The sequence below is a fragment of the Dasypus novemcinctus genome, chromosome 10, assembly GCF_030445035.2.
Source record: "Dasypus novemcinctus isolate mDasNov1 chromosome 10, mDasNov1.1.hap2, whole genome shotgun sequence".
Lineage (NCBI taxonomy): Eukaryota > Metazoa > Chordata > Mammalia > Cingulata > Dasypodidae > Dasypus > Dasypus novemcinctus.
In genome coordinates, this window is record NC_080682.1 from 30,155,922 (window position 1) to 30,173,441 (window position 17,520).

General features: G+C 41.6%; 2 protein-coding genes across 2 annotated transcripts in view; both read right to left on the reverse strand.

Annotated features, from left to right (window-relative positions):
- Positions 1-12,771: 12,771 nt before the first annotated feature.
- Positions 12,772-13,137, reverse strand: LOC105746894 (endogenous retrovirus group K member 6 Pro protein-like). The gene has a single exon (XM_012528302.2). The coding sequence runs from the start codon at positions 13,135-13,137 to the stop codon at positions 12,772-12,774; it is 366 nt and encodes a 121-aa protein (XP_012383756.2).
- A 1,103-nt stretch (positions 13,138-14,240) lies between these two features.
- LOC101446285 (uncharacterized) overlaps positions 14,241-17,520 on the reverse strand; it is a 30,090-nt gene continuing 26,810 nt past the window's right edge. The window contains 2 exon segments of the mRNA XM_071218346.1: positions 14,241-14,992; positions 15,090-15,243. Coding sequence (XP_071074447.1) covers positions 14,241-14,992; positions 15,090-15,243 — 906 coding nt within the window.

Genomic DNA, 17,520 nt, shown 5'->3' on the forward strand with positions numbered 1-17,520 from the left:
AGCATAACCTCTGGCATGACCACCCAACTCATTTGGAAATCTTTTAGTCATAATAAGTCTTTTTTATTTCATATTTCCCCCTTTTGGTCATGGTCTTTCTCCATATGCTTTGGTGATTAATGCATGATAATAATTCCTCAGTGCAAGGGGAGCTCATCCCCAGGAGTCTTGTACCACGTGGAGGAGGGGAGTGAGTTTATTTTCAGAGTTTGTCCTAGAAAGACAAACATCTGAGTTACAAGAAGGTTTTTAGGAGGCATTTATTAGGTATTAATTTTACATAGGCATATTCTTATTATTACAGGAATAAGGTTCATATGGGCAACATTTAAGATCGAGCGCTTGGCTTATTGGCCTGTTTTCTCTTATTAGACAAGTGTCATATAATCCAGAACACTATATTATCATATTTGTGAAAGTAGCATGACTTTCCAAGGATGAAATTTTAATATTTTGTTAGCTACTCTGTGGGCATCTATCTAAGCAGAAAGCAAACCAATGGCAACCAGGTATCTTTTTATATCCCATGTAAGTATCAAGCTATATAACTTTCAAGATGTTCAAAAGACCCTGTGTGTCAGGACACCTGATATATCCCATCTTTACCTTCTGACAGGATTAAATTAATTAAGGTAGAACTTGAATTATATACTTGCCTTGTTTCTTATGTAAGGTTCTTTGCATGTACTTTCAGAGAATCCTCAGAGTACAACAGTATACCTGACAAGGAAATTTGGTTGTTTCTCTGGTATATAGCATTTTTCTAAGAAAAAATTGTGCAGTGTTCCCGTAATGCCCCATTTTCTTAAAGAAGTTGTGAATTTAAAAAACAGTCATGCAAAGCATACGGGATTCCTATATATCCTCCCACTACCAACCCTGCATTATTGTGGAACATTTGTTAAAATGTTGAAAGAACATCTTCAAAATATTGCTGTAAACTGTAGTAACATCTGCGTACTTTTCCTACTAGCAATTCTATTATTAACGCCTTTTATTAGAATTGTATTTCTGTTATAGGTCATGAGAGAACATTCCTATATTTATTTATAAATATTTTAATTTTTAAAAGATACTTATATTATATAAATATTACATAAAAATGTAGGGGATTCCCACATGCCCCACTCCCTACCCATTCCCACACCTTCCCACATTAACAACATCCTTCATTAGTGTGGTATATTTGTTACAATTGATGAACACATCTTGGAGCATTGCTGCTATGTATGGATTAGAGTTTACATTATAGTTTAAATGCTCTCCCATACATTTTTGTAAATTATGACACAATATTTAGTGACTTGTATCTGTCACTGCAACATTATTTAGGATAATTCCAATGTCCCCAAAATGACACCATATTACACACACACACACATACACACACACATGTTTTAAAGATAGGTTACACAAATATTACATTAAAAATGACAGGGAATTTCCATTCTCATATTTTTGCAGTTAACCACAGTCCATCACGCATAACAAACATCACTCTGTTATACAGTCCCTTGCCTTGTATAGTCTATCCAAAGTGATCACTCACTTACTCCCAGTTTCACCATAGAGAGTTGTGCTATTATCATCCCCATCAAATTTAGAAAGTTTTCATAGCTTCAAGAGGAAAAATTCCATATCCCATCATACCCACCTATTGTTGAACCTTCACATTTATTACCATATTTGCCATTGCTGTAAAAAAATTCAATATTACTGATAACTATAGACCATAAGTTATATTAATTATATTTTCCTCATCTATCATATTCTAAACCCCTTGTATTACTGAGTTATATTTGTTCTAGATCACAGAAAAGTATTCTTGTATTTTTACTATTAATCACAATCTTCATCTACCACTAGGTTCTCTATGTTACACAGTCCTTAGATTATTCTCTATCATTCTTTCTGTTTAAATTTATGTCCTCAGACTACCCCTTTCAGCCACTGTTACCTTTATACATCAGCAGTGTTAAGCTTGTTATAATATGTTGTCACTGACCCTATCCGTTTCCACACATTTACAGTCAACCTTATTAAAAATTCTTCATACATTAAACATCAGCTTCTCTTTCTCAGCCCTCATTCAAATTCTAATAATTTATAATCTTCAGGATAAAAACGTTTATGTTTAATATGGCAAAATTTTCTCAGAATTTTCATCAATTTAAAAGTAAAAACAAAACTGGCATCTTCTAACCATAAGTGATCAAAATGGTTAATTTCAAAGAAGGACTACGCATTAACTGAAAAACAAATTCGCAGATGTACGCATTCTGTATTAGTCAGCCAAAGGGGTGCTGATGCAAAATACCAGAAATTGGCTGGCTTTTTAAAAGGGTATTTTTGGGGTAGGCGCTTACAGGTACCAGGCCAAAAGCATAAGCTACTTCCCTCACCAAAGTCTGTTTTCACATGTTGGAGCAAGATGGCTGCCAATACCTGCAAGGATTCCTCTCTTCCAGGGTCTTGCTTCTCTCTGGGTTCAAGGTTCCTTTCTTCCTGGGCTGGCTTCTCTTTCCTCTGTGAGTTTACTTCCAGGGGCTCCAGCTTAAGTCCTCAGCATCAAACTCCAACATCAAAACTTCAACATCAAAAACCCTCAACTCTGACCTTTGCCATGCCTTTAATCTGTGAGTCCCCATCTCACCAAGGGGTGGGAACTCAACACCCTGATGACATGGCCCAATCAAAGCTCTAATCATAACTTAATCACAGCCAGGTACAGATCAGATTACAAACATAATCCTCTATCTATTTTTGGAATTCATAACCATGTCAAACTGCTACACATTCCATATGGAAAAAATCACTACACACTATTATTCTGTGTTATTGACATCTCTGTTGTTCAGACTATAGATTAGAGAATGAAACATAAGGGCCACCAATGTGTAAACAGAGGCCTATTTGAGCTCGATACTTTGGGGTTAAGCACACATCAGAGGAAGAGGTATGTGTGAAGAAATATGGTGATGGTAGTCAGGTATGAGGTACAGGTGACGCAGACTGGCTGAATGCTTCTATAGAATGGTGACAATGATGAACACATATGAGGAACGATTGATGAATCTCTCATTAAAGGTGACAAAGATGAAAAGCAGCAAGTGGTTGAGATAAGTATGAGAACAGGAGAGAAAGAGCAGTGAGGAGAACTCACAGAAGTGATTTATTGTGTCAAAAACATGAGAGGATCATTTGAAAGCAAAGCATGTGAGTTTCAAGGAACATGCTACTCCCCATGTCTATGATCCTATCACCAGTATAGAACAGAGTTTCTCCGTGACATGACATATTTTTGGAGCACAGGGTTGCAAATAGCCACAAAGTGGTCATAGGCCATCATAGCTCATACAAAGGATTCAGATACCAAAGATATAAAAGAAAAAGAATTGTACTACACATCCTAGCAGTGCGTATGTCTTCTAGGAGTTGCCTTATCAGCAGCTTGAGAGCAGTGATGAAGGAACAGTGGAAACCAATAAGAGATGGCTGAGGAAAAAGTACATGAGGAAATGAAGTGTAGTAAAGGTTTTAATTTTGATGAACACAATCATTTCAATATTTCCAACAACAGTAACACTGTAAAAGGCCAGAAATCCCAAGAAGAGAGTGATGTAAACTTTTGGGTAATCTGAGAAGCCCAGGAGGACAAATGTGGTCCAAGCAGTGATATTTTTCTCCACCAGAAACACCTATCCTATTGATAGAATCTGAAAATCAATCTTGGAAAAAAAAACATATTAAGGAGAATGATGGATATGTGAAACATGACTGTCTGTATTACTCAGCCAAAAAGGGGTGCTGATGCAAAGTACCAGAAATCTGTTGGCTTCTATAAAGGGTATTTATTTGGGGTAGAAGCTTATAGTTACCAGGCCCCAAAGTGCTCAACCCAAGGTACCACAATAGATAATTTCTCATCCTAAGTCTGTTGCCATGTACTGAAGCAAGATGATTGACAATATCTGCAAGGGTCCAGCCTTCCTCTTTCCTCTTAAGGCTCCAATGGTCTAGTTTCTTCTGATCTCAGCTGTAGGCTGGCATAGGGCTCACCTTCCTTCCCAGGGTTCAATTTTTTCTGGCCTCGGCTGCTATGTTCTCTTCACAAGTCATTTATAAACTATTAAGCTCATCTCTCTTCCCAGGGATTCCAGAATCAAAACTAAGTTCTCACCTCTGTCATGTCTTTTTCTGTTTACGTACTTCTCTGTGTGTCTACTTCCATGTGAGAGTTTGTTTCATCAGCCCAAGGAGGGAGTTGGGACTCAACACAGAGTCTCACTCTAATGACATTGTTGAATAAAAGCCCTAATCTTAACATAAGTTAACCAGACATTTCAGTTGACTCTAGTACAATCAAAGGGTTCCAGAGGAATAGACAGTTTTATAAACATAATCAATACCTATTTTTGGAATTCATAAATAATATCAAACTGTCACACTGTCCCATGTGTAGAGTGCAAGGTGAAAGAAAATAGACCTCTTTCATAATCCTTATGGTTATTAATTATCTAAGACAGGAATATCTACAATTTCAGAAATAGGATTACTAGTTCATTTTACTTTCTAAGAGTTGTAAAACAATTCTGTTCATGTTCTGAAATGTAATTTAAAGACTTAGAAGTGTGCTAAATATTAAATCAAGCAATTTGGATGGTAACAGGTAAGTAAATCCTCATGTAAGACATGCCCATTTTATTGAACTTCATGAGTTCTGGAGTGTACATAAAAGAACTATTTATGTCTTTCTTACAGAAACTAATGAAAAGTGAAAAGATCTGAAGTAAAGTCTATAATTAAAGCAAATTTCTAAATATTAATGATATGCAAATATGCTGTAATATACAGAAAGAATATTCATTTTATATCATTTAATGCCAGATTTTAAGTGCAGTTTAGCACTTTCTCATCATTCCTCTTTCTGGCCAAGTAAGTCAGACATCAATGTCAGTATTATGTTTTTGAAAAAAGAATATATCAAACTGCTTCTTTCTGTGGGTGAGCAAGAGGGATCCCAAGGAAGCCATGACTTTCCCAATGACATGAAGATTTTAGATAATCAACCTACAACTACAACTCCAATTCCCCCTACTAACAGACATGTACCCAACTCACTACGCCAGTCTTATTACAGGGTGATATAGTAATATTTTCACTTTGTAAAGATTATGTTTAGAAATTCTTCATTTTGTTAAAACCTTTAATCAATATAAGACAAACTATAAAAACATGGAAATTATTCTCATGAAAATGTTTAGAGTGCTTGGAGTCGCAAAGGGGTTCTAATGAGCTGTGTCAAGATGAATCATAGAAGAATGGAATTTAGGGACATGCTCCCATTCAGGATTAAGTATGGTAAAAAGTATTAAACTTTGACAAAGTTTTACAGATTTTCTAGACTCATCTATTTTCTCACTTTCAAAGGACCTAGAATATGCATTCTATATCTTTATTACTTGTTAGGAAGTTGTATAAAAATCTTAAAGTGTCACCATACTCTATACACATTTATGATAAAGTTATTCTTAATACAGAAAGAATGGTAAGATTTCTTAAGTTGTTTTCCAGATAAGGCTGTCAATTAAATATAGGAAACCCAATTAAATTTTTAAAAATATATATTTTTTTATTCTTTTAAAGATAGTTTACATAAAATTTTACTTAAAAAAAATATAAGGGATTCCCATATGCCTCACTCCCCTCACCTCCCACTTTTCCCCACATTAACAATTTCTTTCATTAGTGTGGTATATTCCTTGCAATTGATGAACATTTTGGAGCATTGACACTAAGAATGGATTATAGTTTACATTGTAGTTTACATTCTCTCCCACTCAATTCTGTAGTTTAAGGCAGAATACGCAATGGCCTGTATCTATCATATCATTGCAGTGTTATTCATGACAATTCCAAGTCCAAAAATGCCCCCATATTATACCTCTTTCCTGCCTTCAGCATCTCTAGTGCCCACTGTCTCCACACCCAGTTAAATTTGACTTTCAGATAGATAATGATTTTTTTTTTGGTATAGTATATCACAAATATTACTTGGAATATACTCATATTTTAAAATGTTTTCATTATTTATCTAAAGTTCAAATTAAATTGGGCATCGTGTATTTTTATTTGCTAAATCTGGCAACCCTGTGCTCAGAACAACTTATAATCTCAGATTCACTAATTCAAAGGGTGGGGACTTTCCTATTTAGTGCTGTAATTCCACATGTCAATAATTCCCTTTATCAGATTCCCTAGAATGAAGATCCCGTCGTTCTAGGGAATAATACTATCACTGGTGCCATCTTTGGTTCTGCAAATTAAGAAATAAGTTCCAGATGTTCTAACACTGAAGGCCTGAGGTCCGAAGCAAAAAGAAGAGCTTGCAATGGTCCTAGGTATCCAAGGATTTAAGGAAAAATTACAAGACAATTTTTTCAAAATTCTTACTGTTATAAAATTCTTTCTTAGTCCCTGTTTCTGGCTTTCTCCACCTCAGCACTATAAATATTTTGGGCTTGAAAACACTTTATTGTGGCTAGGTTTCCTTGCATTTTACCATGCTTAGCAACATCCCTGACCTGTTGCACCCCACTCAGGAAAAATAAAAATGTCCCCAGACATGATAAAATATCCCCTTCAGTTGTAACTGTCCATAATCACCTATTGCTGAAAAAACTCTTCCATATTTCCTTGATTGTGTTAGATTTTAATACTGTTAAATCAACCAATGTACATCTTTAATATCATGGTTTCTTTTAATACAAATGATTGCCACTATGTAGTTTTTTTTTAAAAAGTATTATCTTCAATCCAGGACATAAGGTATCTAATATACTCTTCTTTATAATTTCCTTCTAGTTTTTTTTCTGTTTGTCCTAATATCTTTTCCATGCTCTAAAATCATATTTCATAAGGGTTTGGTGTATTTTCTTTTTCCAGAAGGCTCATGTAATTCATTTTATGCAAATTTTATTTAAGTACCTGCCTATTCTCCCTTGCAAAACTCTTTCAGAAATTCACAAAAGCTGAAAACTCTCAGCTCAGGGACTTCTAATTCCTCCTACTCCCAGGAAATGTTTTTTCAAGACACTGCAGTTAAGGAGCTATACTAAGCCAGGTCCTCTACACAAATCTCAGTAGGAAGAATCTGTTTTCTCTTTTTAAAACATACAGATATATAATATTGACATTTGCTGGAAATTTTACAAAATTATTTTCCCCATGAAGAAATTCTTGAACCAAAAGCATGTTCTACATGCCTTATGTCTAAAAGAATATCCATATTTTCTCAGATTCAGCAGACAAAGTGCAATCTATTTTCTGGCTCTGGAGAGCTTGTTTGGGGGAGATGCTAACATTCCATATATATATATTTCCTTCCACTCCCTTTGGCATCAGGACCCTAAGTAAATCTGTTGCCTCATTATCCAGAACCCTCAAAGAAAGCAATTATTTTTAACCACTGCTTTCTGCTGTAATTTGAGTTCCTTGGAATCCCTGAAGGAAAACAACAATTTTAGAAACATTTTATATGACCTTAGTCAAAGATTTAAAATGTCTTCTCACTGTGCTCCATGATCTTGCTATAATCTCCAAAAATTTCTGTATAATAAGGAATCATAGAAGTAACCTTTTTAATTTACTCAAAAATATTTCTTACATTTCTTCCAAGTTCCTAGCCTTTACAAGTCATAATCATTCTTTCAGTGGTACTAGCCACACTGTGGAAATGGGGAAATTCCTGCCTTAAGTTCCTTCTGCTACTTGGTTGTCTTCAGCCAAGGGTGTTAGGTGTAAAATATCTCTTCATGTAAAATGAGGATAGGAGAAAAAATGTTGAAAATTCATTTTCTCAGTGTCCACAGACAAATTTACATCTGGGGCTAGAATGAGTATTATTCAGTGTATAAGTGGGAATGTCTCCAGTCATAGGTGCATGTCCAAATACCTAAAATGGCATTCAAGTGCTTCTCTCCTAACATTATTCCTCTCCAATATTCTGCAAAAATTTTAGATTCATAAATATCAAATACATATATATATATATCATCTTAGTTTGTTAGAGCTGATATGACAAGTACTACACCACAGTGATTGGCCTATACATATATAACAAGAGTTTATTGTCTCACAGCATGATGGATTGAATTTTCTGCCCCTGTTTGGGCATGTTCTTAGTATTTGTGCACATTTTATTGGGTGTGGACTCATAAATAAGATCTGTTTAAGGCGATACAGAAAAGCTATGGTTCAACTGAACCAGATTGAGCTTTAATCCAGATTACTGGAGGCCTTTATAAGCAGAATGAAATTCAAACACAAAGAGAGACAGCCACAGAGAGCAGTCAGAAGCCAAAGGTCAATGGAACCTGGAAGAGAAAGCATTGCCGTATGCTACCATGAGCATTGTCATGTGATAGAAAATGTAAGATTCACATTTGCAGCCAGTCAGCCCCAAAAGTTACAGTCTTTAAGACTTTGCTGATGCCTTGATTTTGGACTTCCTGTTGCCTCAAAAAAGTGAGCCACTAGTCCTCATTATTTAAGCCAACCTACTGTATGTTATTTGTTTTTGCAACTAAGAAATTAAAATACATTGTTTTGAAGGATTTAAGTCCAACATCAAGACATCAACAGGCCACACTTTATCCTGGAGTTCTAGTGACAGCAATCCTCCATCACATAGAGATCTCTTCCTCTCTCTGTCTTCCCTTTGTTCCTTATGACTTCTCTAATCTCAATTTCTTCTATTTAAAACACTTTCAGTCATAAGGATTAAATTTATGGTAATCCCTTATAAAGTTTGGCTACCCTAAATAGTATCTTTGGAAATCCGAATCTTCCCTTAACATATTCAATAGTGGGTACATAGCCACAAAATGCACATTAAGACTTGAACATGGCATTTGTGGAGTACATAATTCAATGCCCTATTCTGAGGTGAGGAGCCCCCGCTTCTCTAGACAGGGGGCTCGGGGTGGGGAGGCGCAGGCGTGAGAGGACGCGCAGTGGCTTGAAGGACAACTGCGGAGATGAGGTGGATGGCGCAGGTCTACTTTATTGAGGAAGTACAAGCAGTTTTATAGAGTATGAAGAGAGGGGATTGGTGGAGGGTGATTGGGTTCTGATAGGCTAGATTAGCTGTTGTTACCTTATAAGGGCATAGAAGCAGAATTCGTCTACTAGGCTGGTCAGTAGTTACTAGGGAGAGATTAAATTTGAGAGGGCTGAGCTGGATAGCTCGCTGATAGGTGGAAGAGAGCAGGCGTGTCTTTACAAGGTAGGAGGCCCTGAGATTGGCCCAGACGGAGGTGGTGTGAGGGGGCTTGCGTGAGTTTCCTCTGCGGGGAGGCGTAGGTGCATACCTCGTCCCGAGGGGCCAACCAAGGGAGGCATATTTCGTGCCTCAGATCTCGGAGGTGGCCAGTTCTGAGAGCCAAACTTTTGCATGCTTGCCCTCAATTCCCCTTTGTTTTCTTTTAAGGCTAGGGTGGAGATAGCCAGAACTCGCTGGTTCTGCTTTAATGCGGTTAGGGAGGTAAAGACACATCTGAACACTATGAGAAGAATAACAGCTATTAGGAAAAGGATACCATAGAAAATGAGAGTGGCAGGGTTGAAAATTTGGGTGAACTTATTGAGTAGCTGACTGAGGAGGCTAATAGTAAATTCGGGGACAACGAGGTCATTAAAGGTTTCTATGCCATGCTGCAGAGAGAGGGTATAATTCCAAAAGGGTTGGTTATAGGATTGGCAACACTGCCAAAGGCTATAACTAAGAGAGCGTCTGGGGCGGGGGGAGTAAGAGAAACAGTGAGAGTTATCGATGTGGGTACGAAGGTGGGGTTGCATGGTAGCTGTAGAGAGCAGTTGCTTAGGATGAGTTGGGGGAAAACAAGGCTCTGCGGGGAAAGGGAAAGGAGTCCAGGAGGATGATGGACAGACCTCCATGGACTGGCCTGTAGAGGCGAGCGAAAGCATAGCAAGCAGCAGGGCAACGAGGTTAGGGGGCTTCGTTGGGCCCGTGGCTCTGGCTCTCCTATACAGGTGGATCAGGGCGGTGATGTCTGGAGCTTCATCCGACATGTTGAGGTGTTGTATCTGGTGTTGGAGAACTCGCATCCGCCGGCGGTCCCTCCGGGACGGCTTCCATGGACCCTGACTGGGTCGGTTTGGTCTCTCCAGTTGCTGGGCGGACATTCCTTCCAGGGATCCAGATGGGCTGTGGGACGTTATCTGGAAAAATACAAGCAAACCCTCGTCCTTGGGTTAGAAGGGGGCTGGGTCCCTGCCAGTTGTTGGATTCTGGGTTCTTCCAATATACGAGGGGAAGAGGAGTAGATATTATAGAGGGCCCCCAATGCTTATGCATTGGCGAGAGGCCATTCTTGTCAAATGTCATCAAATTTAAGTGTATTAGGCATGAAGTTAATAGTTCATCTGGTGTAGCTTGGGGCTGTATACCCCTCTCTTTTTCAATGAGAACCTTTAAGCGATGGTGTGTATTTTCTACTATGGCTTGACCTTGTGGATTGTATGGGATGCCAAAATGGTGTGTGATGTTGTACGTTCTGATAAAATTTTGGAACTCTCTGCTAGTATAGGCAGGGCCATTGTCTGTTTTTAGGTCCCAAGGCACTCCCATGAACAGGATGGCTTGTCGCAGTGCCTTTATGCAGTGCCTAGCCTTTTCACTGGCCAAGGCTGCCGCATAAGTTAAATGAGAATAAGTATCTATGATGACATGTACATATTTTAGCCTAGCAAATGTTGGGATGTGGGTGACATCCATTTGCCAGCGTGCATTGGGCTTCAGGCCTCGGGGGTTAACCCCTTGAGGTTGTAGGGGTCCCAATGGTAAGAATGGTGCGCAGGTTTTGCAAAGGCACACTAGGTGTTTGCATGTGTCTAAAGGTACGTCAGGGAGTAAGTGCTTTAAGGACGCAGCTGAAAAATGAAAGCGCGCGTGCAGATTTTTTGCCTGACTGATGGGATCAACGGTCAATTGTTGCATTAAGAGTGCCGAGACTAAAGAGTCAACCAAATGGTTTCCTTTTGCTATAGGTCCTGGAAGTGAGGTATGACTTCTAACATGGCTAATATACCAGGGGTGATGTCTATGCTCCAGGGCCTTTTTTAGGTCAACCACGGCTGCATCTAGAGGTGAGTCTGTGGGGAAGAAGGTGCAGTACGCTATGGTTTTACAAACCTGGCAGGCATACTGGCTGTCTGAAAATATGTTAAGTGGTTCCTGACTAAATGTTTGAAGGGTTGCTATGATTGCATGTAGCTCGCCCCTCTGGACTGAATTAGTTAACTTATAGGCCTGATATGAGGGTGTGCATTTGTTGGTTGTATATGCTACAAAGCCAAATCCACGTTTGGATGCATCAGTGAATACTACTGTGGCATGAGGAATAGGCACTCCAGAAGGGAATGCATGGTTTTGTTCCATTAACTTTATGCCTGTAAGGCCTTGCAACAACTTGCTCGAAGGGTAATGTGTGTTAAAGTCCCCAGTATACTGTTCCTTGAGCACTTGCATGCTATAGTTCTCCTGCAAGAGGGTGGTAGTTTGTTCTTTATTTAATGGCCATATAATTCGTGCAGGTTCTACACTGTACCTTTGCCTACACAAAGTGACAAGGTCTGATGCCAAGGATATAAAGGCCTGTATTAGTGGCAGGAGCTTTGGAATGCAAGATTTAGACAAATGCACCCAAAGAAGAGGCCCATTTTGCCATAACACTCCCATTGGGGTGCCTAGGGTTTTGAGGACTAGAGCTAAGATTGGTTCCTCAGGGTTATATATATTGATAACTGCTTTCGACAAAGCCTGGGACACCTTTTCTATGGCTTGTTTGGCAGCCGGGGTGATTTTAATCTTTTTATGAATTATATTGGAAGGGTGTCCAGGTGTTTTAAGCAGCTGGAAAAGGGGGTCAAGGTCTTGTGTAGTGATAGGGATGGAGGTTCTAATCCAATTGATATGTCCGCAAAGCTGTTGCAGCTCGGTAAGAGTGAGAGCTTCCGGAGTCTCGAGTTGGGGTGATATGGGGTTTATATGGGAGGTTATTCGGTATCCAAGAAATGTGAATGGGGCTACCTTTTGTACCTTTTCTTCTTTGATGGTTAAGTTTATTTGTTAGAGGTTTAATTTTAATTGGTTTAGCCCTTCGATTAGCATTTCTTCTTCACTGTGAGCAATGAGAATGTCATCCATATAGTGGATGACGTAATATGAGGATCTAAGAGGTTCAATGGCCTGATTGACATAATTTTGGCACATTGCTGGACTGTTTCTCATACCTTGCGGTAACACGGTCCATTGATATCTAGCATTAGCCCCTTGATGATTGGGCAGTGGAACCGTGAAGGCGAACTTTTTGCGGTCATTAGGATGCAGTGGTATGGAGAAGAAACAGTCTTTGATGTCAATAATAAGTATGTGGTATTTTTTGGGAATAGTTGACGGGTGAGGTAGCCCCGGTTGTGGGGAACCCATTGGTTTTATATGCTTATTTATCTCGCGTAGGTCATGGAGGAATCGGTATGCCTGTTTGTCTTTTTTGTGTATGACAAAGACTGAGGAATTCCATGGGCTAACAGAGGGTTCTATGTGTCTCAGGTGTAGCTGCTCTTGTACTAATAACTTTAAAGCTTCCAATTTATGAGACGGGAGAGGCCATTGCTCAACCCAGATAGGTTCCTCTGTGTCCCATTGAAGAGGAACGGGTTGAGGCGGTAAATTATGAGCAATGGCGCTTAGAATTGGGTGTGCTCCGTAGACCCAGGGTGCTCAGTGGAGATGATAGCACCGCTTTGTTCGAGGATATCACGGCCCCATAGAATAGTAGGGAGTTCTGGCACAATGAGAGGCTGAAATAGCCCTTTGTGTCCATCTTCGTCCTCCCATGGAATTAATTTCCTAGTCTTTCGGGAGGGCGCTTCCCCAGTGGCACCTTGTATGGGAGGACCCGGTATGGTTTCCCATAGGTGTTCATAACAAATGGGGAAACAGGAGACTTCAGCTCCGGAGTCAAGGGTGCCATGAAACCATTGCCCTCCACCTTTTCCTCCAACTTTTATGGCTAGAAGAGGTTTATTTTGGTGGATGGGGATGGACCACATTATGGCTTTGGTGGTTTGCCTGTGGGGGGGGGACCCCTTGGTTGTGGGGCTGGGGTCCGCCCCCTTGGAAGTTTAAAGGCTTGCCGCTCTTATTTGTGCGTGACCGGCAGTCTCTGGCCCAGTGATAGCCATGCCCGCACCTTGGGCAAGGAGTGGGAGGCCCTGGAGCCCGATGGTTAGAAGGGCGGGGTCCTTGGGGGCAGTTGCGGGCGAAATGGCCCATTTCCCCGCATTTAAAGCAGCCTCCGGTAAGGGAGAGGGCCTTGGCCAGGGATGAGGCCAAGGTGTCGGTGAGGTTCTGGGTGGAATGTTTTATGGAGGTGGCTAGGGTGGTGGCTAGGACTTGGGTGGTTTGATCTAAGTCTTTGCACGCCAATATCCATTCATGTATGTCTTTATCACACACAGGCAAGATGGCCTGCTTGCAGGCCGAGTTTGCCCCTTCTAGGATAAGTTCCCTAGCAAGGGCTCGGCAGGCCTGACCATTTTCTACTTTTCGTTCACAGGCCTCTTGGACTCACGAAATGAAGGCTGAGAAGTCCTCGTCCTTCCTTTGGGTAAGTTTAGCGAGACCATCAGTCTTAATAGCCGAGCAGCTTTGAAAGGCTCGCAAGGCAACCGAACGGCATTGATCCCAAAAGGCGGCAGGCGCCCTGGCATATACCCCAGGGTTGGCAAAAGGCCCAGTGCCTAAGAAGGCCTCGACCGGGAAGGGGACGTCGTTCTGCAGGTTGGTGGCTGCCTGGAGTTCGGCTTGGTTCTGGAAATGCGCGCGCCAGTTGACAAATTGACTGGGAGTTAGGATGGCGCGGGCAACAGAGAGCCAATCGTAAGGGAGATTTAAGTGAAGAGAGTTGTCATCGAGGAGCTGTCTGGCATATGGGCTGCCGAGACCGTCCTCTTTCACTGCCTCCCTGAGGCGTTTGACCTCTGCGCGTTCGTGGGGGTACCAAGGGAGGGGGCGCTGTGGAGTCTGTTGGATGTTGAGGGGGAAGAGCTGGGGGAAGCCGGCTGCAGGCTGAGCGGAGCCGCTCGGGGCGGGCAGAGGTAAAGGCTCCTGACACATCATTTGGAAGTGTGCAGCGGGAAATGATGGGGAATTATTATTTGGCTGCGACTTGAGACTGGTGGGGAATGAACGGCCAAGGGGCAGACATGGAGGAGCCGGCGTGCGGGTATGGGTTGGTTAGTCCTAGGCAGGTGCTAGCCGCCTGGGCAAACGGGGTGGTTGCGGCGGCCCCGCCCTGCAGACAGGGAGGGTGGGGGAAGTTGGGGACTTCCTGTGCTGAGGCAGCAGGAAGTTCAGGGTAGAGTGACGTAGCTGCTGCGGAGGGAGGTGGTGCCTTCCCTGGGAGAGGAGATGGGGGGTGGCCGCTTGGGTCCTTGGGCACGGCGAGCAGGGAAGAAAGCGGAAGTGCGCCATGTTTGGGCTCGGACGGGGAAGAAGGCGGAAATGCTCCATCTTGATGCTTAAGCGGAGGTGCCGATGGCTCAAGATTTTGCACTTTAGGAGAGAGCGCCTGCGGCTGCGCGGGCTCTAAGAGATTGTTAAGCTGGGACACGAGGGAGACGGAGTCGTCATCCCTGTCGTCAGTGGGGTTGGCCTCCTCGCAGCTGTAAGCCGCGGCGGGAGGAGCGGCTCCTTGGAGGCAGGAGCGAATGGTGATGAGGGTAGGAATGAGGCCAGGAGGGAAACACTTATTTTCGTGCTCCATGGCAGAGGTGACCCGATCTATGAGCACACGATAAGTGTCTGGGTCCCAGAGGTTGGCGGTGGTAAGCCAGGGGTTAAAGGGAAGAAGGAGGTCCCAGAAGGTCTGAAGCTGACAGGCTGAGACTTTACATCTGTGGCAGTCTAAGAGGGCGGCAAGGGCCCGAACCTGCGGGCTTTGCTGTCAGGGGAGTGAGCTCCCCATGCTAGCTAGGGGAGGTGCACCCGGAGGGGTCCTTACCTGCTCCTGGACGACGGCGAGCAGTCGAAGCCAGGCCCCATGGGGAGCCCCACGTTGGGCGCCAAATGAGGTGAGGAGCCCCCGTTTCTCTAGACAGGGGGCTCGGGGTGGGGAGGCACAGGCGTGAGAGGACGTGCAGTGGCTCGAAGGACAACTGTGGAGACAAGGCGGATGGCGCAGGTTTACTTTATTGAGGAAGTACAAGCAGTTTTATAGAGTATGAAGAGAGGGGATTGGTGGAGGATGACTGGGTTCTGATAGGCTAGATTAGCTGTTGTTACCTTATAAGGGCATAGAAGCAGAACTCGTCTACTAGGTTGGTCAGTAGTTACTAGGGAGAGATTAAATTTGAGAGGGCTGAGCTGGATAGCTCGCTGATAGGTGGAAGAGAGCAGGAGTGTCTTTACGAGGTAGGAGGCCCTGAGATTGGCCCAGACGGAGGTGGTGTGAGGGGGCTTGCGTGAGTTTCCCCTGCGGGGAGGCGTAGGTGCATACCTCGTCCCAAGGGGCCAACCAAGGGAGGCATATTTCGTGCCTCAGACCTCGGAGGCGACCAGTTCTGAGAACCAAACTTTTGCATGCTTGCCCTCACTATTCTACATATTTGCACATTTGTGCAATATCTCATTAAGCTCAGTGATTTCATCCATCAAAACTACTGAGATATGAACCATTGCAGAACAATTTATCTGACTCATCTGGACCAAATTCATATTCTGATTGTCCATTCTTTACTTATTTCTCAGACCATAATGTGTTGTACTTATTTGTTTATAGATTTATGTGGCCCTCTCTACAAATAGAGTGTGGGTTCTGGAGATCACAAACTATTTCTCTTTCACATGTGTATTCTCCTTACCTATGTCTATGTCTAATTAAGTGTTGCTGGAGCTAATTTCCAGGTTTGTTGTCACTTAGTGAGAAAGAATTCTAAGACTTGCCATGAATTAAGCAAGCAAGCAGAGATTTTATTGCAAAGTGAAAAAATGAAAATACACACTCAAGACATGAGTGAGGGAACTCTTACTAGTGAAGAGGTACCCCTAGGGATCTGGGGTTGGGGTTTAAGAAGGTATGAAATGAGAGGTCTTTTTGCCTTGTGACTTTAGTTGGTAAGAAAGGGTTAGGGCTATTGTGCTCTGTCCCCTTCAGTAGGGCAAAAACAGATATTATCACTTATTTTCTGAGTTTTACATATACTAGCTCAGGTCTGGCTGCTCACAATAGCTCAGACCTGGCTCCCCACAGGACTTTTTGATGCCCCTGAGATGTCTTCACTGCCTTACTCCCCTTTCCCAGTTCCCTATCTTGACCTGCCTCACAAGAATGCATGTTGCTAAGTGTTACTGAAACAGAACTCTTAGCCTCATTTTTCTCATTTGATAAGTATAGATAGCTATAATGCTCTTCACATTAGGAGTAAGAACTTAAATTGTTCAAGCCCATGTATTAATTGTTGCAGCCAATCTGGGTCCCCAGTCTTATCTTGTAGTTTTCTCAACTTCCTTCCTATACTGGCCTTCCATTATTAGAGTAAGAGTCAAATAATCATGACTTGAAAAGCATTCATACCTTGAGAGAGAGCTATTAAAATTCTAATTTAAATATATTATAAAAATGGACTCAATACTTCTTTTTCCTGACAGATCTGAAAACTTGCCATAATTCATTGATTTTAAGATATATTTTCATCCATAACATCCCTGAGATTGTATCTATTTTACAATTGAGAGTTAAAAAGTATTATATCATAGTTTCACACAGGTTATTTTTTTGGGGATTTGTTTAATAATGGTGAATCTTATAAGAGTTTAACCATGAGGTAGGAATGGAAATAAAGAATAATGCACAGTGAGAAACATCTTAGAGATAGTCGTCCTGATACTTGGACACTGTGTCCCCATCTATCTAATTAGGATACTAATGAGTTTGCTAAAGACTAATTTGAGAATGAATTGAGATTTATTCTTTCCAATGTTGTATATTTTTAAATAGATGTGATTGATAAGTTTGTGACCACAGAGTTTAGGTGGATTTGTCTAAAATCACAGTGACACAGGCAAAACTTGCAATAGAATCTGTAGTTTTGTTAATATTGTCTTTGTTTTGTATATTCCTCAGCTAAATGTTATCCCTTATGAACAAAATATGAAAATAAACAAATAAAAGCTTATATTGATGTTACAACCATACCTGGGGGATACTGAGTTCAATTACAAACAGCCACCATAAAGCAATCACAAACAAGTGAGTCATATGACATTTTTGGTTTCCCAACAACCACCACACCATGGAGTCTAGAGGGCCTACAACTGAAAGCAAGAGGATTGCATCCAGTATCCATGTGGAATCTGAGCCTCCTCTTGACATAGAGGTGCAACGGACACAACCAATCCAAGGTCCACAGAGAAAAGGTGGCATTGGAGTGGGA

Coding starts and splice junctions, on each gene's coding strand:
- LOC105746894 (XM_012528302.2), bottom strand. CDS start 13,137: ATGTGGTCCATCCCCATCCACCAAAATAAACCTCTTCTAGCCATAAAA.